The 17,728-nt window shown below is 38.2% G+C and overlaps 1 protein-coding gene across 1 annotated transcript in view; it reads left to right on the plus strand.

Moving 5' to 3' along the window:
• LOC108429617 (transcription elongation regulator 1-like protein) overlaps positions 1-17,728 on the plus strand; it is a 140,976-nt gene that overhangs the window by 115,179 nt on the left and 8,069 nt on the right. Inside the window, exons 6-10 of the mRNA XM_017701483.2 lie at positions 942-1,067; positions 9,609-9,691; positions 11,938-12,026; positions 15,457-15,608; positions 16,419-16,506. Of these exons, the coding sequence (XP_017556972.1) occupies positions 942-1,067; positions 9,609-9,691; positions 11,938-12,026; positions 15,457-15,608; positions 16,419-16,506 (538 nt within the window). The remainder of the gene's footprint in view (positions 1-941; positions 1,068-9,608; positions 9,692-11,937; positions 12,027-15,456; positions 15,609-16,418; positions 16,507-17,728) is intronic.

Raw genomic sequence — 17,728 nt, forward strand, 5'->3', positions numbered from 1 at the left:
GGAGTGTCTTCTTAGAAACTGGTGCTCAGTGGAATGAGAAAGTTATTGAGAAAAAACATGGTAAAACACCTCTCAACCAATCAGACTGTGTCTTCCGAACTATGTGTTGTTTGAAAAAAATAAAACAACTGTTGTAAAATCATGCACGATATGTCCTATCCCTTCCATGCTATGTGTGAAGCCCATGTTTCTGCATATATAACATAATCTGCACATTTTGTATATAAGACACGTGCTTGCTTTAGCCATTTCCATCCTATTTGTGCCTAAATCATAGTGCAAAAGGTTTAATATATCTTGAGTATTCTCCAAAAACTATTTAAATAACTGTATTCTTAATACAGCTTTTACATTTTCTGTATTCTGAATACATATTCCCAATACTTGTATTCCATTACTTCCAAACCTTGATCATGATATCCAAGAGTAAAAGAGGCATCAAGTAATACCTAGAGGTTTGAGCCCTTAAAAGACCTGGACCCATCAGTGGGACCAAAGTTTGATTACACACTCTTATAACCTAAAAACAGCTCAGCCAGTTTGAATTAAAGTCCCTCTACTTACTGAATAATGAGCTTTAGTACATAAAAGCCTGGGAATTTAATGGGTTAAAGTAACCTTCATAATGCATGATACATGAATTAATTTACTTGGAATATTGCTTACCTGCAGCATCTTATTTGGCCCCTGTGTGCAGCAAAATCCACCCTGGTGTTTTTCCCTGATTCAGCACAAGTGAGCAAATCAAATGCTTTGAGGAAAGCAATTTATGTACCAGTTGCTGTACTAAGGCAAATCCTTCTTATCTTCACTTATCTTTTGTGTACTTCGAGATTATCCATCCTCTCTCTCTCTCTCTCTCCCTCTTGTTTGATGCTGTGAGGGCTCTTTTACGCAGATGGATCGTGTGATCACATTCTCTTTCTTTGTGTGACTCACAGGGTCTCGGCGTGCCTGGAAGAGCCTGTTGAGTCCCGTCCTGCCAGCACAGATTGCTACAGTAACGTCCCTGTCTGCCCCAGGTGTGACCGTCGTTACCGGAGACTGGAAAGATCAAACAGCACCAGGTGAGCTCAGTCTCAAAGATCAAGAAAGAGTCAAGCTTTTTGCTGACTTTCCTTGGGTGCACATTCAAATTTTCTCAAAATTAGCACCATGTTTTTGTTTTTTTTTTTTGGGTAAGCTTTTATATTTATTTTCACACTGACATATGTCATGTTTATTGCTAATATATTCATTAGCACATGCAGTGAGAAAAGTGTAATGTGTCAAAGTGCCAAAAAATGGTGAGAATTTCAGTCAACATATTAAAAAAAACACTTAGGGGGGCCTAGGAGCTGAAGCACCCCCTGAAAAGTGTTTAGCAACATCACTAGCACCTGAAGAATGTGAATAGGCCTATACATGTTTAACATCCCATGCATGTAATTAGTCTAGCAGTTGAATGAATCGTTTAATTTCCTCCTAGGTCTCGTACATTCACAGAGAACAGACAGAAGATATATTGATGTGAGATCAATCCTTGTTTAAAGTGCGTCTTAATAATAAAATTCAGTCATTCACTAAAAATGTGTCCAAACACTTGCAGTATCACCACAGTGTATTATATCTGGTTAGACACTTGAACTTCTTTTCAAACCATGAAACAGCTCAGAAATAGGGAGAGTAATGCCAACTGCTGCCACTGGTTGAATAGTTTTCTTTGTTACTTCATTGTACTGGATCCAGGGGACCAGCTTCGGTTAAACATGTGCGGCATTTACTATTATATTTATTACATTTACTAAAATCACAGAGTATGCATCTCTGCCACACCCCCTTATCTTATGTTGCATATGATTAACGCCATTGTATTTTTCAGTTCAGGTTCAGCTTTGGCATGTGGTCTGATATCTCCTGTCTGCACACTGAGCATCTTTAATCTTAGAAAGAGCATTATTTTAGATCAGCTGTGGCTTCATCCCCTCATAATTCTCCATCTTGGTTATTAAGTTGGCTTTAAGCTTTGCATTAGCAATCAAATGTCCAACAGCAAAGAGAGTGAAAGATGCCCATTCTTCTCTTCAATGCTGACTATTATTACCATGGAAGAAGTCAGAGCTGTCCTTGCATTGCAGCAGGTTTACTGATAATGTAACATGTTATCATCATCTTAAAGTGATGTATATATGATTTAGCTGTTACTAGTTAATACATTACGGATTTGTGGTGCAACCGGATTTCACAAAACGATAGTTTTAAACTAAGCAGCATTAATTAAGAACTTAGTAAGGATTTTGCCTTCAAATTTCAGTATAAATATGAAGGCAGTCTTTTCCTTGGTCTCTACCCCCACCAGAACTAAAGCTGGAGGGGCAATGCCTAGCACAAATGTTGGGAAAAGCCATGGTAGTGAAATTTAATATTGAATCTTCTCAACACTTGACTTCAGCATGCAACTCAACCACGGACATGACGAAGTAGCCACATATATAGCACCTCTTCAAATGTTTCTGCAAGCTGGTAAAAAGTTGCCTCTCTAAGGTCTCGAAGAAAGCCAGTAAAAAGTTTCTGTTGCCTCTCATAAAGAAGTGAAATAGCTTCATGCTGCTGGTTTAGTTTACTACCTTTTGCTTTTCATTCAGCTGATGTAGGATAAACCAATGAAACACACTGGCATAAAGGAAACACAGAGGTTGCATTTGAACAGCAGTCATATAAAGTTTATGGAATTAAGTGGGAATTGAACATTTAAGTGGCTCTCAGCCGATGCGCATAGTAGAAAGGAAGATCTCACCTGCTGGTATCTGCTCCAATAATTTCAATGGTTAAGATCTCTGAATATGTACAGAGCAAACATGAAGATGCTGAGAAATCCATGTTTTCATTTCTAAACACATTTCAAAGACTCTTATTGTAATGCAGGGCTAACCCCTACTTGCTGTGTGTTTATGTGGAGACAGAAAGGACTGAGGAAGACGTAAGTTTTGGAAGACTGTTGTAGAAAAGTTCTCTGTATGTGCAGTGTGACTGGGGCCAACTTTATCTTGTTAATGAAGAACAACAACTTCTGCATAAGCTGTATCTTCTTCCGCAGTGGTAAACGCTACATTTGGTGTCAAGACATTACAAACTCACTCCAGGACATATTGACTATTCAGCTGCTACTGTTAGCTGCTAAGCTAAACACAGGCAGAGGAGCATGGAGTGCTGGCCTCAAGTGGAAATTGAGAAGGATTGCGGTAAAAAGACATTACCAGGAGCTCAGCTACAGTCTTCTTCCATAGTGGTAAACTTTACAGTACAATCCATTTTTGACAATGAAGCAATGGCAATTGACAATATGCTTAAACCCTTAATACCACATTTGAGAAGATTTTAGTCACGTAGGAAAGTTATGTTACTCTTAGAGCAAGCATTCTCACCATTTTCCATCTTATTCTCTGCAATAACAAAACTTGAAACAGGGAGTTATGTGACAAAATAACCCAGCTACATTCCTATGCAATGCCTGGAGTGGAGAGCTTTCGTACACACTGCAGACACACTGCTTTAAGCGAGCCCTCAACCACATCTCCAGGAAGACTAGGGATCGATTCTTTGGACCACTCCCAGGCTTGAAAAACAGATTTCACACTGAGGCAAGCATACAAAACTCTTGGGGTTAACACCCACAAGAGTGTGGAAATGGTGTAAGAAATATGGAACCTCTCAGTGCTCATACATAGCAATTAGAAGGTTTTCCACACTGAAGAATACACAAGAACATTTGTAAACTGTATTTTGCAAGTGTGTTGCCTAATGCATTACAGTCTGTATTATCAAATTACATCAAATGCCCCTTTTTCAAATTTCTGACAGCATAAGAAATCCAACAGAATCGTCCAACACTGCATGAATGTAATTGAGCCAAGAAAAGTTATGAGCACATAAGGTTAGGGCTAGCAGTAGCGATTCATTTTGGCAGACATTGCTCTTATGAAATCCAACATAATCACTCTATGCAGTTATTTGCAATTCCCGCAAATGGTTTATGAGGTTGAGAGAAGAAATTGCTGCATAATTACTACAGTAAGAGTGATCAGTGTATTATTTCACCAATTTTTAATTCTAGTAGTAATATATACACGATTTTACTATCTGCACTATATTTACAGCCTGTATGATGTGGTCATTTATTGTGTGTGAGAAATGTAGCATTCTTTCAGCCTGAAAGGGGACCTGCTTTGCTCATTTTCAATGTTCATATTGTTATTTTGGCTCTACTAGAATAGATTTATATACTTTAGTTTTCTGACAACAGATTTTTCTCACACTGTACATCTCTAATTATCATCTGTTTGCAATGCTCTCTCAGAGCTCCTGTATCTTTAAGTCCCTCCTCCCGATGGGCCCATTGTGCTCTGATTGGTCAGCTCACCCACTCTGTTCTGACTGGACAACCACCAGTGCGGTTCTGCCCATACACATTTCACCCCTGTCTTGCAGGTTGCAGCAAGACCATTCTCTCCGGAGCAGCTGTAAATACCACTGTGGGTATTTTTCCAATGGCTTTGGTTTTGCCATGTCAGTTTGAGCCAGAGCTCAGTCTTGAAAGTCAAGTCAGTGTCTTCTTGAAATGGCTACAGATGTGAACAAACTCTTCTCAGCCTCCAGTAGTTGCTGTGTGTCATGTGACGCTGAGCCTGAATTGCTGGTTTGTGGGTAACAAGGATTGTGTTACAAGATGACATCATCATGTAACAAAGGAAAAGGACTGGAATTCCAATAAAGCATTTCAAGCAGCGGAGAAAAGTGTTTTCTGTGGGAGATAGTTACTCCTTTTTTCTAATATGAGATTTGTAACTTTGCATGTCGTTTACATGCACAAGAAGCTTTACAACACATGAAAGGAAAGGTAATAAATAGAAATGTGTAATAAATCCACTTTAAGCTCTCTCTCTCTCTCTCTTCCTCTCTCACTCAGTATGTGTATCATCCCCTATATATTTAACTGTATATTTTTATTTTCTCTGCAAGGAATCAGGCCTGATTTCGTTGCTAGCATTGTTCTTAAGAAGAGATTAAACAGCAAGTGATTGGATTTCATCCAGGCAATCGTCAGACAAATATATGTTGCTGTTGTGTCCTAGAGACATGAGTCTTTTTGTGTTGTCTGTCATGCTTTCCATCAGAGCTGAGCAGATGACTGCATGCTGTAGGCGTTGAACTCACACGCAAGGGATTTGGATGGATAGAAACTGAAAAACTGCGCCTTCACAGTGCTTATGAAGCTTTGGATGAACAAGTGCCTGGATGACATTGTCTATGCTCAGAGAAACAAATAATTAACATTTAAATGAGCAAGTGAGGGTGGCATAGCATCGCTGTTGTAACAAAACCGCACAACTTTCATAATAGAAGATTTAATATGTGGTCTACTACTTAGGAGGTGTGAAATGTCAACAGTAAGAATCGTACCAAACTGTTTCTGATCTCTAGCCTCAATAAAAGCTTGAGCTGATTTAGGGTGTATTTTCACTTGGCAGCTGAATGTGCCCTTGTGCTAGAGCTTTTTAGTTTCATTAAAACATGTGAGAACACTGCCATGTGAACCCTGGACGGAAGAAGAAGATTCCCTGAGGAGTTTGGTTTTAATCTGCTTACACAGAAGTCTGGTGCAGTTTGAAATATGAACACAATCTCATCTGCATGCCTCTGAATTGGTATAGAATCAATAATTTTGGTTTAAAAATGAAGCCAAGGCATTATAAAGTGCTTAATATATGAACATGTTCACAGACACCAGCTATATTATGGATAAATACACCAATTTTTTACCGTTTTATAAAAGCATTACCCCACTCGAAGTTGTGTGTTACAACCAATTTCATCCCATTTCACCTCACAGGAAAACCCAATTAAAGCATGGCTTCTCATGGTTTATTGCTCTAACATACAGCAAGGCAAACAAAGCAAGACACATGCTCAGTTAAGCTGAGTACACCATAGTTCAGAGAGTTTGATGGGTATTATTGATGTCACGAAATGTACATCCTAGAATCTGTCCAATTAGGTGAGACTGAGCAGCATCTTCATAGCTATCTTATATCAGACCTTTCTGTGAGGGAGCTTTTATAGACATTAAACTCTTCAAACATTTGTTTTCTGTCAATAACACTGTGACGATTTCTACTCCTGCAAATTTTTCTGGAAAAGCACATTTTATTTCTGTCTTGTTTCCGGGTTCTCCTTCCTTGCCTAGCATGCTCCAGTACTCCATTTCTCCATGATTCCAGTTGATGTCATCCTTCCCTCCAATCACACACAACTGCCTTGTGCTAGGTCACCTGAATTCTAATTCTATTCACCTGTGTCTGTCTCAGGCTTTAAATAGTCTCTGGTTTGTTCTTCTCATTGCGAGGTACTGCCATTTCCCTGGACTACTGAGCGGTCTTTCTCTGATGCCCTGACCTGTGTTTTGAACCCTTTGACCATTACTCTTTTGGATTTGCCCTTCTGCTCTGATTGCCTATATGTTTTTGTCTATTCTGGTTTTTGGCTCTTGCTTGGTTTTGGATTTCGATTTTGGATTTGCCCTGAGACTGTGTTTCATTCTGATAGCTCCCTAATTAAACAGACTTTCGTTTTTAAAATTCATTCAGACTTTCATTTTTATCCGCGAGTGTCTTCTTGTGCTTCACCACTGCGCATTCACCACAGTGAATGACTTTCTTTATGTCTTATATGTTTAATGATGGAGTGAAATTCCTGGTTAATGTTGCACCAAACGAGCAGTATATTCTCAGTGCTCTGCACTGTACTGGAACTTCAGAGCATTGTACTAGCCCAGTATCATAAATGAACAAAAGTTTGCAGACTTCTCTGCTACTGCCACAGCTGTTATAAATCACCTCCTGTTGCTTAGTTGTTTTTTGTGGCTCTCAGACTTTTTCAAAGAGCACCATACTGAACTTCCATTCACACTTCAACAGCAATGGTTGAATTCCTCTCTCTCTAACATCTCTGGACAGTCTTGTTGCTTTAGAGAGGGCCCACAGTCATCAGTGCCATACCCAGTGTTCTGCACATCAATTGAAGCACTGGCTTTTCTTCTTGTTTTTTTTTCCCTTCTTTCTCTTTGCCAGTGAAATTCAAGCACGTTTGGGGGCATGCACTTTTTCAAGATCAAGCACAGAACGCAACATCCTAGAATCCCCTCTAGTTTCAGTTGTGCTGTTGAAGAAATGCAAAATGTCTAGGCAAATCCAGTCTGATTGTGAAACAAAGATGAATGACAGTGGTATTGTTGCTGATAGTCCTTGCCATCAATTTGTACACTTATAAGTCCAGTGCTAAAATCTGCCTTGATGTCTTCTTTTTTTTTTTTTTTTTTTTTTTCCACCTTCTTGGTTTTCTGGTAGAATTCAGTCATACTGAATCAGAAACAAACAGCATTTAATTTGTAGCTCTACAAGTGAACTTCAAGCCCTTTCGCGCTGATGTATAATTCTTTAGCACTAATGTTAGCTATGCAAGCCCATATCATTGTTTTCAGATCCTCAGCAAAATCCCTATATGGATTTGCATTTATTAAGCTTTCACAGTGCACTCTTAACAAAGGAAATTCTTAAAAGGGTCTTAGCGCAGTCTGCAGGAACAACGCCAAAGAGCAATGGTAATAGTAACAATAAATAAAGTCCAGAAGCCATGGAATGAGCTTTAACCGTGGCACAGTGGTACATTGCTTAATACCTAACCACAAGTTATACAGGTTCAAATGTCTTCACAACCCAAGGTGGAGGATTAAATGTCCGAAATTCATGTGCGTCCACTTCATTCTTGCATTAAACCCATGTATTAAAAGCATGCGACCGAATTGATAACAGGCTTCATTGTTACATTATATGAAATGCTAATTAAAAAAGAACAACAGTAATTAGTTAATTCTCCTTGACCTGTATTAAACTGAAAACAGTTTGTTTTGCTTTGCTTTGTTTTTTGCTTGTAAACAATGGTCAATTAAAATGCATGCCTGCAATATGTTCCAAAACGTTTGGGAGAGAACATGTTTACAACTCTTTTGGGGACTTGGGCACCAATTGGTCCAGTTTTATAAGTAGATTTTTTGTTGTTCCATCACTGACAATGACACAGGGCCATTGTTGTCATATTTTATGCTTCATAATGTTTTCAATGAGTGACAGGTCTGGACTGCATCAGGCCAGTCTAACACTTATGCTGTCTGATTACTTAGCCATGTTAGGGGCAGTCGTGGGCTGGAGGTTAGGGAACTGGCCCTGTGTCCGGAAGGTTGCCGGTTCGATCCCCTGGGCCGACAGTCCATGACTGAGGTATCCTTGAGCAAGACACCTAACCCCCAACTGCTCCCCGGGCGCCGTGGATAGGGCTTTGTGTACAAACAATACACATTTTACTGTGCATTTAAGATAAGCTCAAGCCCAGAGAAGTCAGTAGTGTTTCAGGACATTGTTGACATATGGCTTCTGCTGTGCACAGTACATACTTAACTTTACAGTATGCCCATGTGGTAATGTCCAGCACAGAAGCATGCTGGTGGCGCAGTGGCGTCTGAGGGATTAAAGGCCCTGGGCATTCTGTTGTGATTTTTGGCCATGCTTATTATGCAGAGATTTCTCTGGATTCTCAGAAACTTTTGAGGATGTCATACACCATGGAGGGTCGCGTTCCTAAAATCCTTGAAGTCGCTTATTGAGAAAATCTTTTTACAATATTGGATTATTCACTGATGCAGTTTTTGACAAAGTGGTTAAGATTGCTCTCTTTTTATGCTCTATTTGACTGTTTAAGGCATTTGACAACATTCCAAGTCTTAGATTTCCCTATCCCAACTTTTTTGGAATGTGTTGACTGCAGTATCGGCATATATGAGCATGTATTTACTACGAAATTGATGAGGTAAAACATTAAATATCATATCCTTATACTATTTTCTTTTAACTACAGTTCAAAGTGCATTTACAAATCTCTATTTTGGGTTTCATTTCCCATTTCTTCCAACCTTTGGTACAACCATAGATACAACCATTCCTTCTTTAAAAAAAATAGCTCAAAAAGGTAATAAAGTAAATAAAATAATGTCCCAGAATGCTATTCACTTTCTCATATACACTCACTTTCTTTTTGATTATTAAAGTATGGATTCATTTTGGCAAAAGTTCATCACACATCATTGTGTTACACAGAAGAGTTTGCCGTCATCCAAGAATGATTTCCACTGCTTCAATATGAAGTTTTCTCTGCCCACATTGCTTATAATTGAACATTTGATTGGTGAGCCAAGTGAATGCTTAACTAGTTTACATTCATTTGAAACTGCTCAGCTGCCCATTGAAAACTTCCCCTTACAAATCTGAAAATGATTTGCACCATTTCACTTGTTTGCATTGCCTACATTACTAATAAATGAAGATTTGATTGGTAGACCAATTGAATCCTTAAGTTCTTCAATTAGCCTACTTCACACCACTTCAAAATGATTTTGTCATTCCCATAGACTGAAGCAGTGTTTAGAGTGTGAGCTGTCTGCTGATTGCACACTGATTGACTGTGTGGGACTGATGAGAATTCAGACTGCCAAAATTAAGCCAAGGTGTTCTCCCCCTCAGAAAAAAAGCTGGAAGTGAAGAAGCCGTCCTGCGCCGGAGCTTTGGTGTTATGCTCTGATTCCACCCCGGAGGACAAAGTGGAGGTTTGTGATCATCAGTCACTTTCTTCGTCATTAGCTCTGTCTGATCATTATGTTCGTGTAACAGGCAACATCAACTTAATTGGCATAACTATGCAGTTCATTTAGTTTCCAGTTCTGTGGTCTGCTATAAATTGATTCTGTCTTTTTTTCAACAAAAGAAAATCAAACTGATTTGCAACAAAGAGACTGAAAACAGAAAGAAGCTAAGATTTAGGGTCCAATTAAGACGGCTCTGTTATCGTTTGGTTAGAGTGCATCGTACCACAATGTTCCCTATAGGCTGATGGTTTGGAAAGCCCTTCCAGCCACATTAATTAACTGAATTCCCCCAGAACACTAATTCATTTGGCCAGACACAGCGATCGCGGTTGCTGCCCAACAGCCTGAGTGTGGAGAATTGGTAATCTGTGTCATTTGGTCAGGCAGAGGTTGAGTAATTGACTGCTATCTGCATGTCGTCGAGAGCCGAACACATCTAAACCGTTTATCACACAATAATATCCACTCCGCATTTGTTATTAGCCTCCTAACCCTTGCATGAGGCAAGTTAATTGAACTTTATATTCACATGATGGATCAGCAGGGAAAGCCTGGTGAACGTCAATTACCAAACATGTTTGTAAAACACATTTGGGGATCAGGAGTCCTGTAGATGAGGAGAAACCACACAGGTGACTGTCAACTCATTTACTTTCAGTTTACTGCCTCATCGTGCTAATTTAGAGGTAAGTTTGTAAAATAATTTGCGTTGGATGTCTTTGGGAGTGGAGGAGCGATTAGATTGCGGAGGCAATTTTGCGCTGCAAAAATGCTTCATAAAATGAATTTGAAAAGATGTTAAATCCTCCTCTTCCTGACAGGGCTCTTGACTGTGTTCAGTATAAAGAGAGAGAGAGTGTGTGTGACTGTTCTACACATCATTAAAAACACTCAGCAGAATAAATCATTGTGTGAACCTAATTTAATTTTTTTCCATTCAATCAAGTGGAGTCGTCTGCAATTGAAATTAATGTTGACATATTATCAGCTCTTGGCTCACTTTTTCATAAATGTATTTGGTGTGTACAGTACTGTGCAAAAGTCAGAGACCATTAACTAATTAAATTTCCAATTAAAATGGCCAATATGTACATGTCATTAATATTTCAGCTGAAAATCATTTTTCAGCTGAAAAAATTATCCAAAAGCCTCAGCAACCAAATATACTGCATTTTTCAGAGTTAAACATGTCCACTTTTTGCTTTAATGGCTTCCATTGGTTTTAGGAAGTGTGCGTCCAGGAAATCCATAGGAATATTCCGGATCTCCAAAATTCAGTCTTAGACGTTGGTTGCATCCTTTGCTTCTCACAATCCAAGTAACCTCAAACACATTCAGTGATGTAGAAGTGTGGGCACTTGGGTGGTCAGTCCATTGTTATGAGAACCCAGCTGCCTCCTTTTTTAGTAAGTATGTCTGTATCTTCTCTGCAGTGAGCTTGAGGTCATTATCTTGTTGTAGAATGATTTTTTTTTCCAGAGGGTACCGCAATATTTATTCATTTGTTCTTATCAATTAAAATGTTGTTATACATCTTCAAATTTCAGAGTTCAAACAGGCTTAGCAGTGTACATATTGGCTTCTGTTATTTTCAGAATTCATAGAACTTAGCAGTCCATAGAATCTTACTCCATATCTCAGATGTCCAGTTTTGGAATTCTAGTGCACATTTTCTTATTTTTGCCTATTTTGTGTTTTTTTCAGTCCACATCTTTTCAGACCCAGAGTGCTGACTTGTCCTCTCACAGTGGAAGGATGGACAGAAACTATTATTAATTTTGTAGATCTGTAAGAGTGGAGCTTGATTTTCTCCTCTCTCTCTCAAAAACAAAGGCTTTAAGTACTGTTCATCTGATGGTAGCAGTTTTGGTGGTCTGCCAGGCCTTGCACAGTAGATGAGTTGTATTTTGAAGGGATTCTTGAACTCCAGTTTAGGAAACTCCTGCTTTTTCAAATATTTTTCTTTGACTCTCCCCTCCCTTATGCAAGAGGATTATCATATATCTAATTTCCTCAGAAATCAGATAAACATGGAAAAGTTGTATTTAAAGGCCATTTTGACTATAAATAAAATTCAATGGAAAGAGGCCTCTAACTTTTGCACAGTATTGTTTATAAACTATAAAAATGCCTAGACATGACAGACACAGTACTGTAAATGCAGAATATTTCAGTTGTCTATATATGTGCGTGTGTTTAATGTCTAGGATGAGCAGTTTAAGGTCAGCATGGACATTGACAGCTCATCTAAAGACAACCGGCCAGTTGCATCAACGCCTGTACCTGGATCACCATGGTAACCAACCCCTTAATAGTCCATTCTATTGTGTTCTCATTTGATTGACACCACATAGTGCTGTGTACTTATGTATACGTCTATAGAGAATCCACACCAGCATCTATCCACTCTTTGTTATGCATACCGGTTGTTAATGCATAAATGCAAAGTTAGCACATGCCTTGCTTTTCTTTGTAGCATATTTATGTTGGCAATACAGGCTAAAGCAAAGCGCAGCAGTGCAAGAGGCGAAGCCTGAGGCCGTAGCTCATTGAATGCTTTCCCATCTCAACCCTGCACCAGAACAATGCTACTGTTATGCAAGCCCACCATCTTAGCCTGGCAGAGCAGCACGAGCGCTGTTTCTTTCTCCCTTCTCACTGTGATTTTTGTACCACAACGGGCGTAATGGTTTATCTCTGTCAGCTTTTGTTGACTCATGGAGCTGAATTCACTCAAAAAGGCTTTACAATAAACATGTTGTGGATGACAGTGGCTCAGAGAGACTCTCGCTAGAGCCTCTGTGTGTTTATCTAGTTCCTGCATTGCTCATATAGCACAAAGCCTCTAGGCAATTTAGGGCGTAGAGCATGTCTGGGTCGCAAGCCAGCTCCTTAAGCTGTTGTTTTGTAGGGATGTTTTAGGTGGCAAGATGATTGAGAGGAAAAAGCAGAATTCTTTTAACAAAGTTACAGGAAGGACAAACAGAGTATTGGAGTGGCATCTGCCATCTGTTTGCAATATGAATATGAAACAGCATATAAGGAATATGAAGGCTTTATTGAAAGATGGTTTAATATCTAAAAGCTGGTGTGCCTCCCGTTCAGAAGGCAGCTCAGATTTAGTAATGTGAGTCAAAATGAAATGTCAGAATATGTTTGTCATGCTTGGCTTGAAGTCACATCAAATTACTTTGGGGACTCCTGAGGAATACATGATTCCTCCATTGGCCAAGCAAAGTCTGAATCACAATAGAGGCATTTTGGGTTGAGGAAAATATAAGAATGCATTATGTTGAGGACTTTTCAAAGGAAAGTTTCTAGATAAAAAGCCATCAACCTATCTCATGGAGATCTTCATTACTACAAAGTTTGCTTCTAATCCTAATCAGCCATACCTGCTCCAACTAAATCATCAATTTCTTTAGAGGACCTTTGACCCTTAGTATTGCAGTGTTGTTTGATTGTGGTAGATAATTGTAATTAGAGAGTTAGTTACATAATTGATTACATGTGCATATGATTTTCATTCTGTATCAACAAGTCTGCATTTCTGACTTTGGTCATTAAATGGTAAAAAATAACCACCCCCAAAAAAACATGTAAAACATGGCAATAAAATAAAATATTTTACATAAAAATAGACATAATAAGAACACAAATATGATACTGATTAAAACTTTCAATGTGCATTCAACAGAGTTTCTCAGCTTGTTTAAAAGAGTACAAATGTATAACAATATACAGTGACACTTTGAGTGCTCCTTCATAGGTGAAATAAGCAGAGTCTTAGCAACACATTACATATCAGTGCTGTAGCAGTAGTGCATACATTCAGTAGAAGCAGCGCCGCTGCTTAAGGAAAATGAACAATAACTTGCCAAATTTAGTGTGTGTATATTTACACTGCTCAAAAAAAATAAAGGGAACACTCAAATAACACATCCTAGATCTGAATGAATGAAATATTCTCATTGAATACTTTGTTCTGTACAAAGTTGAACGTGCTGACAACAAAATCACACAAAAATCAATGGAAATCAAATTTATTAACCAATGGAGGCCTGGATTTGGAGTCACACACAAAATTAAAGTGGAAAAACACACGACAGGCTGATCCAACTTTGATGTAATGTCCTTAAAACAAGTCAAAATGAGGCTCAGTATTGTGTGTTGCCTCCACGTGCCTGCATGACCTCCGTACAACGCCTGGGCAGCTCCTGATGAGGTGACGGATGGTCTCCTGAGGGATCTCCTCCCAGACCTGGACTAAAGCATCCGCCTTCCCCTGGACAGTCTGTGGTGCAATGTGACGTTGGTGGATGGAGCAAGACATGATAATTGATGCTGCATATGTCAATTCTTCACTGTGTATATAGGAAATCGCTTGTGTATATAGGAAAGCTTAGTATGTAAATAGGAGAGCTTAGTTAATTTATGCTACGCCTGTATAGTTAACCGTATACATATGTGCATATGTATATATGTATATTGTTCATCATGTTTGTCATTTCCACTTTTCTTGGTTAAGAGAAAAAATAACATTTTTGCATCACTACCCTTTGTCTTTGTAAGGTGAGTCAAAATGAAAAAAATGAATGATCACTATGCATTCCCTAGGAAATTTTGACTTGGGAATTTAATTGTAACTTATTCCATGACAGTATATGTTTTTTTTCCATAAATATTGTGATTTTAACTTTGAAAATAGATGATAAATAGATTTTGAAACATATTCAGATTTTCTTAATCAGCTAGCTGCCACACCAACACTTATCTAGCACTAGATAGTCAGCAAATTTTGAGTGTTGCTTTTACTGTATTAATGTTAGATATGTTTTTTATTAATTGGTAACTGATTAATCAATGAATAAAGAAGCTGATTGATTGAATGATGATCAATCATTCAAATGGTGCTTCTTTTCTGAGTGAGTTGATGTAACAGGGAGCAATACGCAGAGATAAGTGACTTTTATTGTGGGCAAATCCAAAATCAGGGTCATAACGGTCCAAAGTCAGATGGCCAACACGGATAGATTTATAATCAGACATGATAAACACACAAACACCGAACCAATATATAAATACAACCAGAACAGTTCAAACAACAGTACAAACAAAGACCAGTAGTCAGACAGGGGAAAACACAGGCTTAAATACATAAGGGTAAATGAGGAACAGGCGGGAACATGGGTGGAAACAATCAGGGGTGGAGTCACGAAACGAGGGGGCTGGACTAAAAACCAAAACAAAGAACACACGGGCTACACCAAAACACAACACGAACACATAGACAGGACTGGGAGGGGCCAATCGTGACAGTTGAGGAAAACTTAAATGTTAAAGGTTTAAATTGTATTGGATCTCATCTTTCTTTATTGTATTTGCCCATGGGAAGTGATCAAAGAAACATGATTTAAACATTCAAATGTTTGTGTGTCATCATATTTCTAAAATACTTCATTAAGTCAATTATAAAAACTTAGAAAACCATTGATTTCAATATATTTGTAGATTCCCAGGGTTAAAGCACTTTCACAGTGCACTTCAGTACAATGTGTGAGATATATTCCCAAAGTTCTACTTATTTTCAGATTTCTGCTGTGAGTGAGTGTTGAAGTGTAACACCTTTCTTCCAGTTTGTTCTTAGTAGCGTGTGCCTGTGTGTAGCCTCTCTCCTCTACCAGGCTGCAGATATCTCTCTATGCTTCTCTCTCTTTGTGTTTCAGGTGTGTGGTTTGGACGGGAGATGACAGAGTATTCTTCTTTAATCCCACCATGCAGCTGTCTGTGTGGGAGAAACCAGTGGACCTCAAAGATCGGGGAGACCTCAACAAAATCATAGAAGATCCTCCACATAAACGCAAGAAAGATTCATTGGGTAAAGTTGCATGTTTTGACACATAATTCAGAATTTAGGATATTGTACTTATTAGGATGCTACTAGTCCAAATTCTGGGCCAATAGATTGTACTGTACAGATGATAAAATGCAGAATGAAAGTGTCATATTTGTCCAATGGAGGACACATTTGCTTGCTTCCCTGAAGAAAGAGGTAAGTAGGCAAGTGGAAATATCAATTCAGAAAACTGTTAAACACAATAGGTGCCATTTTTGAAAATCACTGTGTTTTGGTTATCGATTTGACATACAACTGTAAATGTAATCCCTGTATAATCGTAACATATTCTTACACAAAAAGATAATACCCAAAACTATTGACCTGGTGTTCTTGTGGATTAGATAATAAGGACTAATCTGTCGGGACTGCTTCAGCAAATACTCAATTAGTTCAGATCCCATCTGAAAGTTATTACCCGGCTGAGTAGATTTCCCTAAAGCTTGTTCATCTTTTATTGATTTAACCTTATTGCAGTCGTCAGACAATTAGCTATTGATGTTTGAGCTTTGTAGTTTAAACAAAACAGGCATACTGAATTAGGCCATGCTTTATACTATCAAGTCATTCACTGGCGAATGAATGAAAAATGTCTTTTTTATTCATTCTCCAAGATATGAATCTTTATAATAATGAGAAAAAGGTGAGCTTCCTCAAAGCACTGGAGTAGAAACTATTGTTCTGAATACTGTGATTGATTTGATGAAAGTTGGTGGTAGCAATTTTTACCTATTAAACCTCCAAAACAACAGAGCACCACATCAATATGATGCTTATTTGCTTTTTCTGCAGAGGACGGCTCAAACTCTGCATCAGCTGATGATGAGGATGATGAAGATGATGATGAGGAAGACCATATTTCAAAATCTAAACGCAACAAGTATGTCCCCTATTATACCACACTGAAAGGAAAATCTGACCAGCTCTGTATTGGACATTTGAGAGGCCAATGTCCAATGGTGTGGTGTATTGGTTGCTTTGAACAAATGAAGCATACAGTAGCACTAATCAGAATAACCATAACACTGCAGTAAGTATGTGCTACCACCTGTATCCTAAACCCAGTGTATTCCTTCTGCAAGTTCCTTGAGATTCCATTCTAAACAGTTGGTTTTTTGAAGTATGCTCCCAATGTGTGTTTATGCGCCGGGGCATGCAACAGGTCCCCAAAATTTGCATTCCAAGGAGATTGGGGAGGTCTTATTTGCATTTGGTGTACACTTTTATTTATTTATTTTTAGAAAAGCTCATGTTCAATCTGTTATTTTTCCCAAAGTAAAGTCAAGGCTGGAGCCAAAGGAGAGAGTAATTTCAATAAGCATTTCAACTAAGTTCTTATTGAAGTGTAAATTTGGACTAACCATCTGTTAAAACTGCAAACAGTACACAACACAACCTTAGTGCTGAGTTAACACCTACAGGGTTAAATTAACCCATTTCATCCCACCAGTCAAAATCATGACAAAGATTTTGTTTTGAGTTCATAAAGAATTATTGCGTTTTCTACTGAACGGCAAACTATATATATGAAATTATAGATTTTCCAGCTTTGATTAGATTTTTTTATGTGGATAAATAGTCACACGACCAGAGCCATGACCGTTTACTTCAAGCACCTGAGAAAGATGATGCCTACCTTATTATCTTTAAAGTGTCTATTATTGATATTGTAATAGGATTGCACTGACATTATTTATATAATTTATATGTTTACAAGAGATGAAATTTTGTGAATGGTCATAATTGTTTGGTTTATATTGGTGAAATGATAACATTGTATTCACAGCAATATCTTAGTCAGGGAGGAGCAGAACACAATGTGCTGAAAGTGTAGTACCTTTTATGAGGTTAAAATTGGAACTACAGAGCTAATTTACATCCGTGAAAATAAAAAAATAAATCAAATATGCAGTTACTTGTGATGTAGCCAATCAGCCAAAACATGTTTGGTGAATAAAGTTTGCTTTTTTAATTTAAAACTGGAGCTACAAGGCTAATGTTATTAATAACCACTAGAACTTGATAGTCACTGAAATCCTTTCCATATATACATTCTCAAAACTTCTTGCTTGTTTCTCAAACTAGTTGCCTGCTGTGTTCAG

This window comes from Pygocentrus nattereri, chromosome 13 (genome assembly GCF_015220715.1).
Source record: "Pygocentrus nattereri isolate fPygNat1 chromosome 13, fPygNat1.pri, whole genome shotgun sequence".
NCBI lineage: Eukaryota > Metazoa > Chordata > Actinopteri > Characiformes > Serrasalmidae > Pygocentrus > Pygocentrus nattereri.